General features: G+C 35.4%; 1 protein-coding gene across 1 annotated transcript in view; it reads right to left on the bottom strand.

Annotated features, from left to right (window-relative positions):
• Positions 1–14,796, bottom strand: part of LOC146146482 (NACHT, LRR and PYD domains-containing protein 12-like) — a 59,312-nt gene that overhangs the window by 31,529 nt on the left and 12,987 nt on the right. The window contains exons 10-11 of the mRNA XM_083386810.1: positions 5,349–5,593; positions 4–159 (exon numbers count right to left, since the gene is read on the bottom strand). Of these exons, the coding sequence (XP_083242936.1) occupies positions 4–159; positions 5,349–5,593 (401 nt within the window). The remainder of the gene's footprint in view (positions 1–3; positions 160–5,348; positions 5,594–14,796) is intronic.

Raw genomic sequence — 14,796 nt, 5'->3', positions numbered from 1 at the left:
TACTTTGCAATCTTTGTTCTTGATGGCGTCGGTGAGTGGACTGATGTCTGTGATGTCACAATCGTTCAACCACAACTCCTCCAACTTGTGAACAATCTCCGACAAACTTTTCACTCCGGCGTTTTGGATTTGGTTGCGGCTGAGGTAAAGCACCTTCAACTAATTCATAGAAAAATAACATCGTGAGTTTAAATATTTCCATTCAATGTTTCGTTGAAATAAATTATTTTGTACAAAAAGCGAAACAAAATCTCAAGTAATTTTGGACGAAAATATACAAGTGGCAAAAACACCGCAAAAAGTTTTATTGTTTGTTTTAAGGTGACGTCAGGGAAGGTACAGTTTAAATTATTACCCGCATATGTATTAGATATTTGAATCAATTACCAAATGTTTTTAATAATGCAGTAGTTATAAACTTAAGCTATTTCCCCGGATAAAAAGTAGTTTAAATTAATGTTTAATCACTAATGGGTGAGGGTGTATATGTTCGCAAGCAAGCCACAAAAATATTTTTACTTTTATTCCAAAAACATTCTTTAAGTTTATACCGAAACAAATTTCAAGTAATTTTGGCCGAAAATTTAAGGTAAAGTAGCAAAACATAGCAATGTTTGATTTACTGCAGAGGTGTGCATGTTGAAGAAAACACAAGCGTGGGCGGCCGTACGTTGATACAAATTTTGTCAACTCAACAAAAGTTGGTTTGTGAAACTGACCTAACAGTACACATGTTTTTAAATATAGTCTTAATGCGTCAAGTCTCTAGTAAACGTCTGAAGTTGTGTCTCTAACACATTTCGGGAGTCGCTTAAATTAATTGTTATTGCTTTTTGGGTTAAAAAAAAAAAATAAATAAAATAAAAAATGAAAAAATGTGATTTATTTTAAAAGAATTGGATTAAAACTAAAACATAGGCCAAAAAACTGATTTATTTAAAGGATTAAAAGCCGCCCTGTTCATGAATACTTTGTTGCCCAATTTAAACATTCTTTGCAATAAAGAAACAGAACTTTTTTTTACACTGATGATGGCATGAGTTATTGCTGAAACGTCTGTAAATTGCGAAACGTCGATTTTACCGAATATTATGGCTTTGACATTTTTATTAAAATTACTAAAAAAAACGTGTATTGTATTTCAAATGTTTACATTGTTTTAAGCGTAAACTGCTTTATGGTTCATTAATTTGTTTATCCATGCTTGGAAATAAACGACCAGACTTTTATGAAAACTAATGTTTACGTATAGAAACCATAAGACAGGTTAACGATAACCCAAGAAATGACCGCGCTAGGACGGAAGTTTGCAGACGGCTTGCGGCCCCTTGCGCTCCACATTGAGCCCCTTGCGCTCCATATTGTTTCATGTCGCCCCCCCCCCCCCCCCCCCCCCCTGTTTCGATGAGCTGTCAGTCATGTTTTAGATTGACTAACATGCATTCACTATAGGAATTTACGTGAGCATGTGTAGAAATTGAACTAAATAAATGGCGTAACTTAAAAAATAAGGCATGTAGGTAACAGGACAAGAGGACACAAAATTTACATACAACAATATTTCAGGGAGTCGAACCGGTACCGAACCGGGACTTTATGAACCGGGTTTGGATCGATTTTTTCCGAACCGTAACCGGTTTTTATAAGATTTTAAGGAGCTGAACGGGAACTGAACCAAATAATTTAAAAGAACATAAACCTTAGCCGAACCCGGACCTGTAAGCACTCCAGCATGACGTAACAACTTGTATTTTACAGAGTCAAGTTACGCCATGTTCGAAATTTTATGAAAAAAATATAAATATTGATTAAATAAAAGGTTGATTTTTTATTTTTTAGATATTTCAATATTGAGTTGCTGTTTTTTAATAAGTCACGTAACTTAGATTAAATGACTTACAATTCAAAGATTATTCCCTACATTTATTGACCCACATTTTGAGATTTAACGCAACTTATATTGGATCCGAACCGGAACTTTACGAACCGGTTTTGAAATAACGATGGTTGAACCGGAGCTGAACCGGAACTTTAAAATTGCTCGAAACCGAAACCGGAACTGAACCGGATTCCGAAAAAATCCTTAAACCCGAACCGAACCTGAACCGGAAAATTCAAACGGTTCGACTCCCTGCAATAATTGCGTTAAGCTTTAAACACACTGGTGAATACTTCTTTGCGCTATTGCAATAAAAATGGCTGACAATTCAACATATAGTTTCATAATGCAATCCAGCTTGGCGCTAGCTGGACATAAAAGATTAATTCCTACTAGACATACATTATTTCACAAGGTTATGTTATTATCACGAAAAATTCAAATTTCTGCACCAAGACTTAAATCAGAGGTCGGCAACCTTTTATAGTCGCGGGCAAAACCAAACTCAGAAAGATCTTTGCGGGCCGCATAAAATGTTAACTAAGAATTGTGTGATTGAAATGTTAGAACAACTGTGAATCAGGCGGGCCTCGGATATTTTTGCGCTTAAAAACGTGTTTAATTACATTTAAGTGGCAGTAAAGTGTTGGCGCAAAGCGAGAAAAAGCGTTTGTTTGGTTTAAAATTCGAGTCCACATCATCCATACTACTAATGCTAGTGTAATAAAACTACTTTGAGGAAACGCGACAACCTTTATAGTTTATCTAGTTGAGTGTTTGTTAACCTTTTTAAGTCCGGGCACCTGGCGAGCGAAGTGTGCGTGATTTTTTTTGGTATACCGGCATTTCTTTTAAATTTCTTGAAAGTTTTTGCTACAATCCCGAAAATAAAAAATAAAAAAATGTTAAAAAATATATGCATAACATTTTTGAATACGTTTTCCGTTTGTCCGCGACGCACTTGACAGCCTTCCACGGCGCAACGGTAAAGAAGCGCTGATATATGACAGCATCAAAACGTAAACAAACCGGGCGTAGAAAATAAAGCACACTGAAATTTTTCGCACTTGCATATTTAAAATAGTCAAAAAGTATTTAAAATGGACTGTGTCTAGTTTGTCAAAGAGGCGGTGGTCGAATGAATTACATTGCCGACCCCTGTTTTAAATATACAAACATTTTCCCGCGTATAAAACAGTTAAGCGCAACAACAACCTTACATAAGAACAATACCCTTACATTGTTACGTCAGAAGTTAAGAATGGGAGGGGGGGAACTTCTACAAGTTCTTAGAACGAAAGTTGCCATTTAAGCTCAAATGTTACATACGGTATTACAGTGCTGTTTGTTACTATTTATATGTGAACTTTTTGTAAAGTTTTGTGGAAAGTACTTTTATGTAACGCCACTTTATGCGTGTTCGGCGCCCCCCCCCAAACGAGAAAAAAACACCCCCTTGTAACTCGCCAACGCCCACAAGGGGCGGTACCGCCCACGTTGGGAACTTCTGATCTACATGAAGCAGATTACGCGCGTCAAGTACAAAATGGCGGAAACCCAGCGAAGTTTAATCCATGTTAACCGTGAACTCCCAGGCACCAATTATCGGATTTTGTTGATTGTCATCATAAATTTGTGGCGATATGTTGTGATCACATCTCTAAGGATACTCTATAACAGGGGTCGGCAACCTACGGCCCGCCGATGTAATTCATCCGGCCCGCCGCCTCTTTGACCAACTAGACACCAGTCCATTTCACATACTTTTTGACCATTTTAACTATGCAAGTGCGAAAAATTTCAATGTGCTTTATTTTCTACGCCCGGTTTGTTTATGTTTTGATGCTGTCTTTTAAACTAGATCAGCGCTTCTTTGCCGTTGCGCCGTGGAAGGCTGCCAAGCGCGTCGCGGACAAACGGAAAACGTATTTAAAATAATGGACATATATTTTTTATCATTTTTTTTATTTTCGGCAATGTAACAAAAACTTGCAACAAATTTAAAAGAAATGTCGGTTTACCAAAAAAAAATCGCGCTTGCTTTGCTCATCAGGTCTGCCCTAACTTGAAAGCTTAAAAAACGCTGAACTAGATTAACTATTAAGGTTATCGCGTTTCTCAAAGTAGCTTTATTAGACTTTTCATTAGTAGTATGGATGACGATACTACTAACATTAGTAGTATGGATGATGTGGACTCGAATTTTAAACAAACAAACGCTTTTTTCTCGCTTTGCGCCAACAGTTTACTGCCACTTAAATGTAATTAAACACGTTTTTAAGCGCAAAAAATATCCGAGGCCCGACTGATTCACAGTTGTTCTAACATTTCAATCACACAATTCTTAGTTCACATTTTGTGCGGCCCGCAAAGATCTTTCTGAGTTCTAGCCTAATATATATATATACATATATATATTAAAATATTGGTGAAAATATATTTAATAAATAATATGCAAGTAGATGAAATGTTATAATTTTAACAACAAATCGCGAAGTAAACGCCAAACCAAGAGATAGAAATTTGCTTAACACACTTATTAAGCGACTAACCTACCTCTTACAAACCACCGTCTTTAAAAAGTTACCACCGTCTTAAGACTGGCTTGTATTTTTTAAATTTTGAAAAAAAAAATTAATTTAAAAAAAATATATTAATATTCAATATTAATATTCGCCATAAAAATAAAATTAAAAATTTTAAAAATGTACACAAATTAACACAAAATAACACGTTGTTTTTAATGGTAACGATGGGGGTAACGATGGGACGGGTGCACTTGCTTCTTTGCTATCAGCTCGGCTATGTTAACCTCTAACGAATCACTTTATTTGAGTGAAGCAATCACGAACTGTCTTAAAACCGTGACCGTATATAGCCCACAGTGTCAGCGCAGCAAGCTGTAAAAACGTAACTCTTATTAGCACAACGCAACACTATGACGTCACAATGGACAATTTAACTTGAAGCGTGCAATGACGTCAATGGACAACTAATAATCAACTTGGTTTGGAAAAGTAAGCTGCCTGAAAAGTTTATTAAACAAAAAAAATTCTTCTTCAGGAGCGTCGTGTTGATTTTTTGTTTGGTGCTTCCCGGTCCCAGGAAATTGTCTTGCGGCCCCCAAAAGGACCGCGGACCCCAGTTTGAGAACCACTGTCTTAGGCCAAAGCGTCATAAGGATTTTGAACTCCATAAAAATATAATTTAATAGAACAATGCGTTTTTGCTTAAAGCGCAATTCCTGTTTAGTCTTTGCAATACAGTTTTAATGGTTACGAAAAATACGCTACAAACTAACATTCGTAAACCAATCGTTTAACAAAATATAAGTGCAGCTGCTAAAATATAAGTGCAGCTGCCAGGGTATGACATTGAAATCTTTATATCAATAATGTAACAAATATAAATTATTCTATAAATAAATTAAATGAGACAATATGTTGATAATTACATGAAAGCACTTTACCTTGTGAGTCATTTTCCCGATTCCTTCGCAAATGTGTCCCCAGCCTTGACTTGTCAGGTCGCAGTCCCACAGTTTCAACCGCTCGATTGGTTTGTCGACATGCTGGAGCATCCGCCCCAAAGCGTGGCATGAACTTGTACCGATGGTTTGGCGGCGAAAATCAGCCTCCACAGGGAAGTGCTTTGCGAAAGACTGGAGCGCTGCTTCATTGCATTCTTGCAAATCAACAATCATTCCAATAATATCTAAACACAGTTTTCAACAAATATTAAAAAAGCAACAAAAACTAGACAGGGTGTGCGGTTTTTGTATATTTTGCTAGGGGGTTATAGCGCGGTTCTACTATATTATACCAGGGGGGTATAGCGCAGTTCCACTATACTTTACCAGGGTGTTATTCCTTGATTATTCTATATTCTTTCAACGGGTCTTATTTGTCAGTGTCCATATACTCCCAATGTTGTGCTTCCAGTTTCGGTGCTTTAGCAGGCAAAAGCGGATGTGGCCCGAAGTTGCGTGTTATAGGTTGGACATGGTGCACTTTTACAAGATTGATTGCCAGTGGTCTATATATAAATTTGGCTGCGAAGCAAACCTATAAACTTGTCTTTATAATTGAAAATATTTGACAATTTTTTCTTGCACCCCTATACGCCTCTAATTGGGGACAAAAATCAATAGTGTGATGTGTTCGATTTAGTTCTTTACAGCTATCTACTCCAATCTAGCGGCAGAAAACCTTCAATACAGAATTTGTTCATATCGCTTGCCTTATTCATTGCGCGAAGCGGCTGGCTCCCTGCTGTGCTTTTTTTGTCCAGCGCGTGCAACATCCATTGTGCAAAGTGTCTCGTCTTAGTGAATTAACTTATTGCTCTTACAAAACAACATATTTTACCGGCTCAAGTTTAAATAAAAAATCTGCCAGGCAGTGTACACCACTTTGTTTGCAATTTTTTTTCCATCAAAAAATCACTTTAATTTCTATATTTTTGGTTAATTATTTTCCCCCATGGGTTAATTACTTTGAGTTGAAAGTCAAAATTTTGCTGTGAAGCAACCTATAATTTATGTTTTCTTGAGTTTTTTAGACACCTCTAAACACAAAAATGGCCGAATTTTAATTTTGCCCCCCTAAAATACTCCCCTATTTTCAAGAGGTAAAATGTTTATTTTAACATCAGCTTTAAATGGTTCTCTAACATTTGTGAAATTTTCAGATTTTTATGTCATTTCCTTCTAGTGTAAATATATCATTGAAATTTCCTAAAGTGTTGTGCATTTTGACCCCCGGATAAACAGTTCAGGGCTATTGTTTAAAATTTTGTTACTTAGCATTGTATATGTCATGTATCCATCATCCATAAATATATCAGTTTTTTTTTACACTTTTTCATCTCTGAAAAGTGCCGAAAACCAAAATTAACAAAAAATGACAGTTTTACCCCCCTAAAAACCACCCCTTAGAACCTAGGCAATTTTTTTTATATTAGAAACAACTTTGGGAGTGTATTTAACAGTTGTGAAAATTTCATGTTCCAACTATGTTTTTTTCCTTGTCAAAAGTGAGCCATAAAAAATTAACTGAAAAAAATAAAATAATAATAATAATAACTAAACAGGGTGTGCGGTTTTTGTATATTTTGCTAGGGGGTTATAGCGCGGTTCTACTATATTATACCAGGGGGGGTATAGCGGAGTTCCACTATACTTTACCAGGGTGTTATTCCTTGGTTATTCTATATTCTTTCAACGGGTCTTATTTGTCAGTGTCCATATACTCCCAATGTTGTGCTTCCAGTTTCGGTGCTTTAGCAGGCAAAAGCTGATGTGGCCCGAAGTTGCGTGTTATAGGTTGGACATGGTGCACTTTTACAAGATTGATTGCCAGTGGTCTATATATAAATTTGGCTGCGAAGCAAACCTATAAACTTGTCTTTATAATTGAAAATATTTGACAATTTTTTCTTGCACCCCTATACGCCTCTAATTGGGGACAAAACCAATAGTGTGATGTGTTCGATTTAGTTCTTTACAGCTATCTACTCCAATCTAGCGGCAGAAAACCTTCAATACAGAATTTGTTCATATCGCTTGCCTTATTCTGGCCGCGAAGCGGCTGACTCCCTGCTGTGCTTTTTTTGTCCAGCGCGTGCAACATCCATTGTGCAAAGTGTCTCGTCTTAGTGAATTAACTTATTGCTCTTACAAAACAACATATTTTACCGGCTCAAGTTTAAATAAAAAATCTGCCAGGCAGTGTACACCACTTTGTTTGCAATTTTTTTTCCATCAAAAAATCAATTTAATTTCTATATTTTTGGTTAATTATTTTCCCCCATGGGTTAATTATTTTGAGTTGAAGGTCAAAATTTTGCTGTGAAGCAACCTATAATTTATGTTTTCTTGAGTTTTTTAGACACCTCTAAACACAAAAATGGCCGAATTTTAATTTTGCCCCCCTAAAATACTCCCCTATTTTCAAGAGGTAAAATGTTTATTTTAACATCAGCTTTAAATGGTTCTCTAACATTTGTGAAATTTTCAGATTTTTATGTCATTTCCTTCTAGTGTAAATATATCATTGAAATTTACTAAAGTGTTGTGCATTTTGACCCCCGGATAAACAGTTCAGGGCTAATGTTCAAAAATTTTGTTACTTAGCATTGTATATGTCATGTATCCATCATCCATAAATATATCAGATTTTTTTTACATTTTTTCATCTCTGAAAAGTGCCGAAAACCAAAATTAACAAAAAATGACAGTTTTACCCCCCTAAAAACCACCCCTTAGAACCTAGGCAATTTTTTTTTATATTAGAAACAACTTTGGGAGGGTATTTAACAGTTGTGAAAATTTCATGTTCCAACTATGTTTTTTTCCTTGTCAAAAGTGAGCCATAAAAAATTGACTGAAAAAAAAAATAAAATAAAAAAAAAATAAAAATAACTAGACAGGGTGTGCGGTTTTTGTATATTTTGCTAGGGGGTTCTAGCGCGGTTCTACTATATTATATCAGGGGGTATGGTGCAGTTCCACTATACTTTACCAGGGTGTTATTCCTTGGTTATTCTATATTATTTCAACGGGTCTTATTTGTCAGTGTCCATATACTCCCAATGTTGTGCTTCCAGTTTCGGTGCTTTAGCAGGCAAAAGCGGATGTGGCCCGAAGTTGCGTGTTATAGGTTGGACATGGTGCACTTTTACAAGATTGATTGCCAGTGGTCTTAATATAAATTTGGCTGCGAAGCAAACCTATAACTTGTCTTTATAATGGAAAAATATTTGACAATTTTTTCTTGCACCCCTATACGCATCTAATTGGGGACAAAAATCAATAGTGTGATGTGTTCGATTTAGTTCTTTACAGCTATCTACTCTAATCTAGCGTCAGAAAACCTTCAATACAGAATTTGTTCATATCGCTTGCCTTATTCTGGCCGCGAAGCGGCTGGCTCCCTGCTGTGCTTTTTTTGTCCAGCGCGTGCAACATCCATTGTGCAAAGTGTCTCGTCTTAGTGAATTAACTTATTGCTCTTACAAAACAAAATATTTTACCGCCGCAAGTTTAAATAAAAAATCTGCCAGGCAGTGTACACCACTTTCTTTGCAATTTTTTTTCCATCAAAAAATCACTTTAGATTCTATATTTTTGGTTAATTATTTTCACCCATGGGTTAATTATTTTGAGTTGAAGGTCAAAATTTTGCTGTGAAGCAACCTATAATTTGTCTTTATAATTGAAAACTATTTAACAATTTTTTCTTTAGTTTTTTAGACACCTCTAAACACAAAAATGGCTGAATTTTAATTTTGCCCACCTAAAATACTCCCCTATTTTCAAGAGGTAAAATGTTTATTTTAACATCAGCTTTAAATGGTTCTCTAACATTTGTGAAATTTTCAGATTTTTATGTAATTTCCTTCTAGTGTAAATATATCATGGAAATTTCCTAAAGTGTTGTGCATTTTGACCCCCCGGATAAACAGTTCAGGGCTAATGTTTAAAATTTTGTTACTTAGCATTGTATATGTCATGTATCCATCATCCATAAATATATCAGATTTTTTTTACATTTTTTCATCTCTGAAAAGTGCCGAAAACCAAAATTAACAAAAAATGACAGTTTTAACCCCCTAAAAACCACCCCTTAGAACCTAGGCAATTTTCTTTTATATTAGAAACAACTTTGGGAGGGTATTTAACAGTTGTGAAAATTTCACGTTCCAACTATGTTTTTTTCCTTGTCAAAAGTAAGCCATAAAAAATTGACTGAAAAAAAAAAAAAAAAAAAAAAAAAAAATAAAAAAAACTAGACAGGGTGTGCGGTTTTTGTATATTTTTCCAGGGGGTATAGCGCGGTTCTACTATATTATATCAGGGGGTATGGTGCGGTTCTACTATATTATACCAGGGGGGTACAGCGCAGTTCTACTATACTTTACCAGGGTGTCATTCCTTAGTTATTCTATATTCTTTCAACGGGTCTTATTTGTCAGTGTCCATATACTCCCAATGTTGTGCTTCCAGTTTCGGTGCTTTAGCAGGCAAAAGCGGATGTGGCCCGAAGTTGCGTGGTATAGGTTGGACATGGTGCACTTTTACAAGAATGATTGTCAGTGGTCTTAATATAAATTTGGCTGCGAAGCAAACCTATAACTTGTCTTTATAATTAAAAAATATTTGACAATTTTTTCTTGCACCCCTGTACGCCTCTCATTGGGGACAAAAGTCAATAGTGTGACGTAATCGATTTAGTTCTTTACAGCTATATACTCTAACCTAGCGGCAGAAAACCTTTAATGCTGAATTTGTTCATATCGCTTGCTTTATTCTGGCCGCGAAGCGTCTGGCTGCCTACTGTGCTTTTTTTGTCCAGCGCGTGCAACATTCATTGTGCGAAGTGGCTTGTCTCAGGGAAACTAAGCGCGTGCGACTTGCCTTTTAAAAAGAGGCTTCTCTTAGTAAATTAACTTATTGCTTTTACAAAACAACATATTTTACCGCCGCAGATTGAAATGAAAAATTGTGGAGGCAGTGTACACCACTCTGTTTCCAGTTTTTATTCTATGAATGAAATCACTTTAATTTCTATATTTTTGTTTAGTTGTTTTCTCCCATAGGTTAATTATTTTAAATTGAAGTTCAAAATTGGCCTGAGAAGCAATCTATAATTTGTCTTTATAATTGAAAACTATTTAACAATGTTTTCTTTAGTTTTTTAGACACCTCTAAACACAAAAACGGCCGAATTTTAATTTTACCCCCCTAAATTACTCCCCTTTTTTTCAAGAGGTAAAATGTTTATTTTAACATCAGCTTTAAATGGTTCTCTAACATTTGTGAAATTTTCAGATGTTTATGTCATTTCCTTCTAGTGTAAATATATCATTAAAATTTCCTAAAGTGTTGTGCATTTTGACCCCCCGGATGAAAAGTTCAGGGGTAAGGTTTAAAATTTTGTTACTTAGCATTGTATATGTCATGTATCCATCATCCATAAATATATTAGATTTTTTTACATTTTTTTATCGCTGAAAAGTGCTTAAAACCAAAATTAACAAAAAATGACAGTTTTGCCCCCCCTAAAAACCACCCCTTAGAACCTAGGCAATTTTTTTTATATTAGAAACAACTTTGGGAGGGTATTTAACAGTTGTGAAAATTTCATGTTCCAACTATGTTTTTTTCCTTGTCAAAAGTGAGCCATAAAAAATTGACTGAAATAAAAAAAAAAAAAAAAAAAAAATAATTCGGACAAAAACAACATGTGTCCAAAAAAAATTTTTTTTTTTCGGGCCACATAATAATTCGGACAAAAACAACATGTGTCCAAAAAAAATTTTTTTTTTTCGGGCCACATAATTCGGACAAAAACAACATGTGTCCAAAAAAAAATTCTTTTTTTCGGGCCACATAATAACTAGGGGGTTATAGCGCGGTTCTACTATATTATACCAAGGGGGGTATAGCGCAGTTCCACTATACTTTACCAGGGTGTTATTCCTTGGTTATTCTATATTCTTTCAACGGGTCTTATTTGTCAGTGTCCATATACTCCCAATGTTGTGCTTCCAGTTTCGGTGCTTTAGCAGGCAAAAGCGGATGTGGCCCGAAGTTGCGTGTTATAGGTTGGACATGGTGCACTTTTACAAGATTGATTGCCAGTGGTCTATACATAAATTTGGCTGCGAAGCAAACCTATAACTTGTCTTTATAATTAAAAAATATTTGACAATTTTTTCTTGCACCCCTGTACGCCTCTCATTGGGGACAAAAGTCAATAGTGTGACGTAATCGATTTAGTTCTTTACAGCTACATACTCTAACCTAGCGGCAGAAAACCTTCAATGCAGAATTTGTTCATATCGCTTGCTTTATTCTGGCTGCGAAGCGTCTGGCTGCCTACTGTGCTTTTTTTGTTCAGCGCGTGCAACATCCATTGTGCAAAGTGTCTCGTCTTAGTGAAACTAAGCACGTGCGACTTGCCTTTTAAAAAGAGGCTTCTCTTAGTAAATTAACTTATTGCTTTTACAAAACAACATATTTTACCGCCGCAGATTGAAATGAAAAATTGTGGAGGCAGTGTACACCACTCTGTTTCCAGTTTTTATTCTATGAATGAAATCACTTTAATTTCTATATTTTTGTTTAGTTATTTTCCCTCATAGGTTAATTATTTTAAATTGAAGTTCAAAATTGGCCTGAGGAGCAATCTATAATTTGTCCTTATAATTGAAAACTATTTAACAATGTTTTCTTTAGTTTTTTAGACACCTCTAAACACAAAAACGGACGAATTTTAATTTTACCCCCCTAAATTACTCCCCTTTTTTTCAAGAGGTAAAATGTTTATTTTAACATCAGCTTTAAATGGTTCTCTAACATTTGTGAAATTTTCAGATGTTTATGTCATTTCCTTCTAGTGTAAATATATCATTGAAATTTCCTAAAGTGTTGTGCATTTTGATCCCCCGGATGAAAAGTTCAGGGGTAAGGTTTAAAATTTTGTTACTTAGCATTGTATATGTCATGTATCCATTATCCATAAATATATCAGATTTTTTTTACATTTTTTTATCCCTGAAAAGTGCTTAAAACCAAAATTAGTAAAAAATGACAGATTTGCCCCCCTAAAAACCTCCCCTTAGATCTTGTGCACAAAAAATTTATATTAGAAACAACTTTGGGAGGGTATTTACCAGTTGTGAAAATTTCATGTTCCAACTATGTTTTTTTCCTTGTCAAAAGTGAACAACAAAAAAATTGACTGAAAAAAAAAAAAAAAAAAAAAAAATAGACAGGGTGTGCGGTTTTTGTATATTTTGCTAGGGGTGTATAGCGCGGTTCTACTATATTATACCAGGGGGTTATAGCGCAGTTCCACTATACTTTACCAGGGTGTTATACCTTGGTTATTCTATCTTCTTTCAATGGGTTTTATTTGTCAGTGTCCATGTACTCCCAATGTTGTGCTTCCAGTTTCGGTGCTTTAGCAGGCAAAAGCGGATGTGGCCCGAAGTTGCGTGTTATAGGTTGGACATGGTGTACTTTTACAAGATTGATTGCCAGTGGTCTTAATATAAATTTTGCTGCGAAGCAAACCTATAACTTATAACTACAATTTTTTCTTGCACCCCTGTACGCCTCTCATTGGGGACAAAAGTCAATAGTGTGACGTAATCGATTTAGTTCTTTACAGCTACATACTCTAACCTAGCGGCAGAAAACCTTCAATTCAGAATTTGTTCATATCGCTTGCCTTATTCTGGCCACGAAGCGTCTGGCTGCCTACTGTGCTTTTTTTGTCCAGCGCGTGCAACATTCATTGTGCGAAGTGGCTTGTCTCAGTGAAACTAAGCGCGTGCGACTTGCCTTTTAAAAAGAGGCTTCTCTTAGTAAATTAACTTATTGCTTTTACAAAACAACATATTTTACCGCCGCAGATTCAAATGAAAAAATGTGGAGGCAGTGTACACCACTCTGTTTCCAGTTTTTATTGTATGAATGAAATCACTTTAATTTCTACATTTTTGTTTAGTTATTTTCCCCCATAGGTTAATTATTTTAAATTGAAGTTCAAAATTGGCCTGAGGAGCAATCTATAATTTGTCCTTATAATTGAAAACTATTTAACAATGTTTTTATTAGTTTTTTAGATACCTCTAAACACAAAAACGGCCGAATTTTAATTTTGCCCCCCCTAAATTGCTCCCCTTTTTTTCAAGAGGTAAGATGTTTATTTTAACATCAGCTTTAAATGGTTCTCTAACATTTGTGAAATTTTCAGATGTTTATGTCATTTCCTTCCAGTGTAAATATAATATTGAAATTTCCTAAAGTGTTTTACATTTTGACCCCCCGGATGAACAGTTCAGGGGTAAAGTTTAAAATTTTGTTACTTAGCATTGTATATGTCATGTATCCATCATCCATAAATATATCAGATTTTTTTACATTTTTTTATCTCTGAAAAGTGCTCAAAACCAAAATTAACAAAAAATGACAGTTTTGCCCCCCTAAAAACCACCCCTTGGAACCTGGGCAAAATTTTTTTATATTAGAAACAACTTTGGGAGGGTATTTAACAGTTATGAAATTTTCATGTTCCAACTATGTTTTTTTCCTTGTCAAAAGTGTGCCACAAAAAAATTTACTGAAAAAAAAAAAAAAAAAAAACTAGACAGGGTGTGCGGTTTTTGTATATTTTGCTAGGGGGTTATAGCGCGGTTCTACTATATTATACCAGGGGGGGTATAGCGCAGTTCCACTATACTTTACCAGGGTGTTATTCCTTGGTTATTCTATATTCTTTCAACGGGTCTTATTTGTCAGTGTCCATATACTCCCAATGTTGTGCTTCCAGTTTCGGTGCTTTAGCAGGCAAAAGCGGATGTGGCCCGAAGTTGCGTGTTATAGGTTGGACATGGTGCACTTTTACAAGATTAATTGCCAGTGGTCTTAATATAAATTTGGCTGCGAAGCAAACCTATAACTTGTCTTTATAATTGAAAAATATTTGACAATTTTTTCTTGCACCCCTATACGCCTCTAATTGGGGACAAAAGTGTGATGTGTTCGATTTAGTTCTTTACAGCTATCTACTCTAATCTAGCGGCAGAAAACCTTCAATACAGAATTTGTTCATATCGCTTGCCTTATTCTGGCCGCGAAGCGGCTGACTCCCTGCTGTGCTTTTTTTGTCCAGCGCGTGCAACATCCATTGTGCAAAGTGTCTCGTCTTAGTGAATTAACTTATTGCTCTTACAAAACAACATATTTTACCGCCGCAAGTCTAAATAAAAAATCTGCCAGGCAGTGTACACCACTTTGTTTGCAATTTTTTTTCCATCAAAAAATCACTTTAATTTCTATATTTTTGGTTAATTATTTTCCCCCATGGGTTAATTATTTTGAGTTGAAGGTCAAAATTTTGCTGTGA

The sequence above is a fragment of the Ascidiella aspersa genome, chromosome 4, assembly GCF_963924565.1.
Source record: "Ascidiella aspersa chromosome 4, kaAscAspe10.2, whole genome shotgun sequence".
NCBI classification, from domain to species: domain Eukaryota; kingdom Metazoa; phylum Chordata; class Ascidiacea; order Phlebobranchia; family Ascidiidae; genus Ascidiella; species Ascidiella aspersa.
Note: the sequence above shows the minus strand (reverse complement) of the source record. Positions and strands in the feature narration are given on the sequence as shown.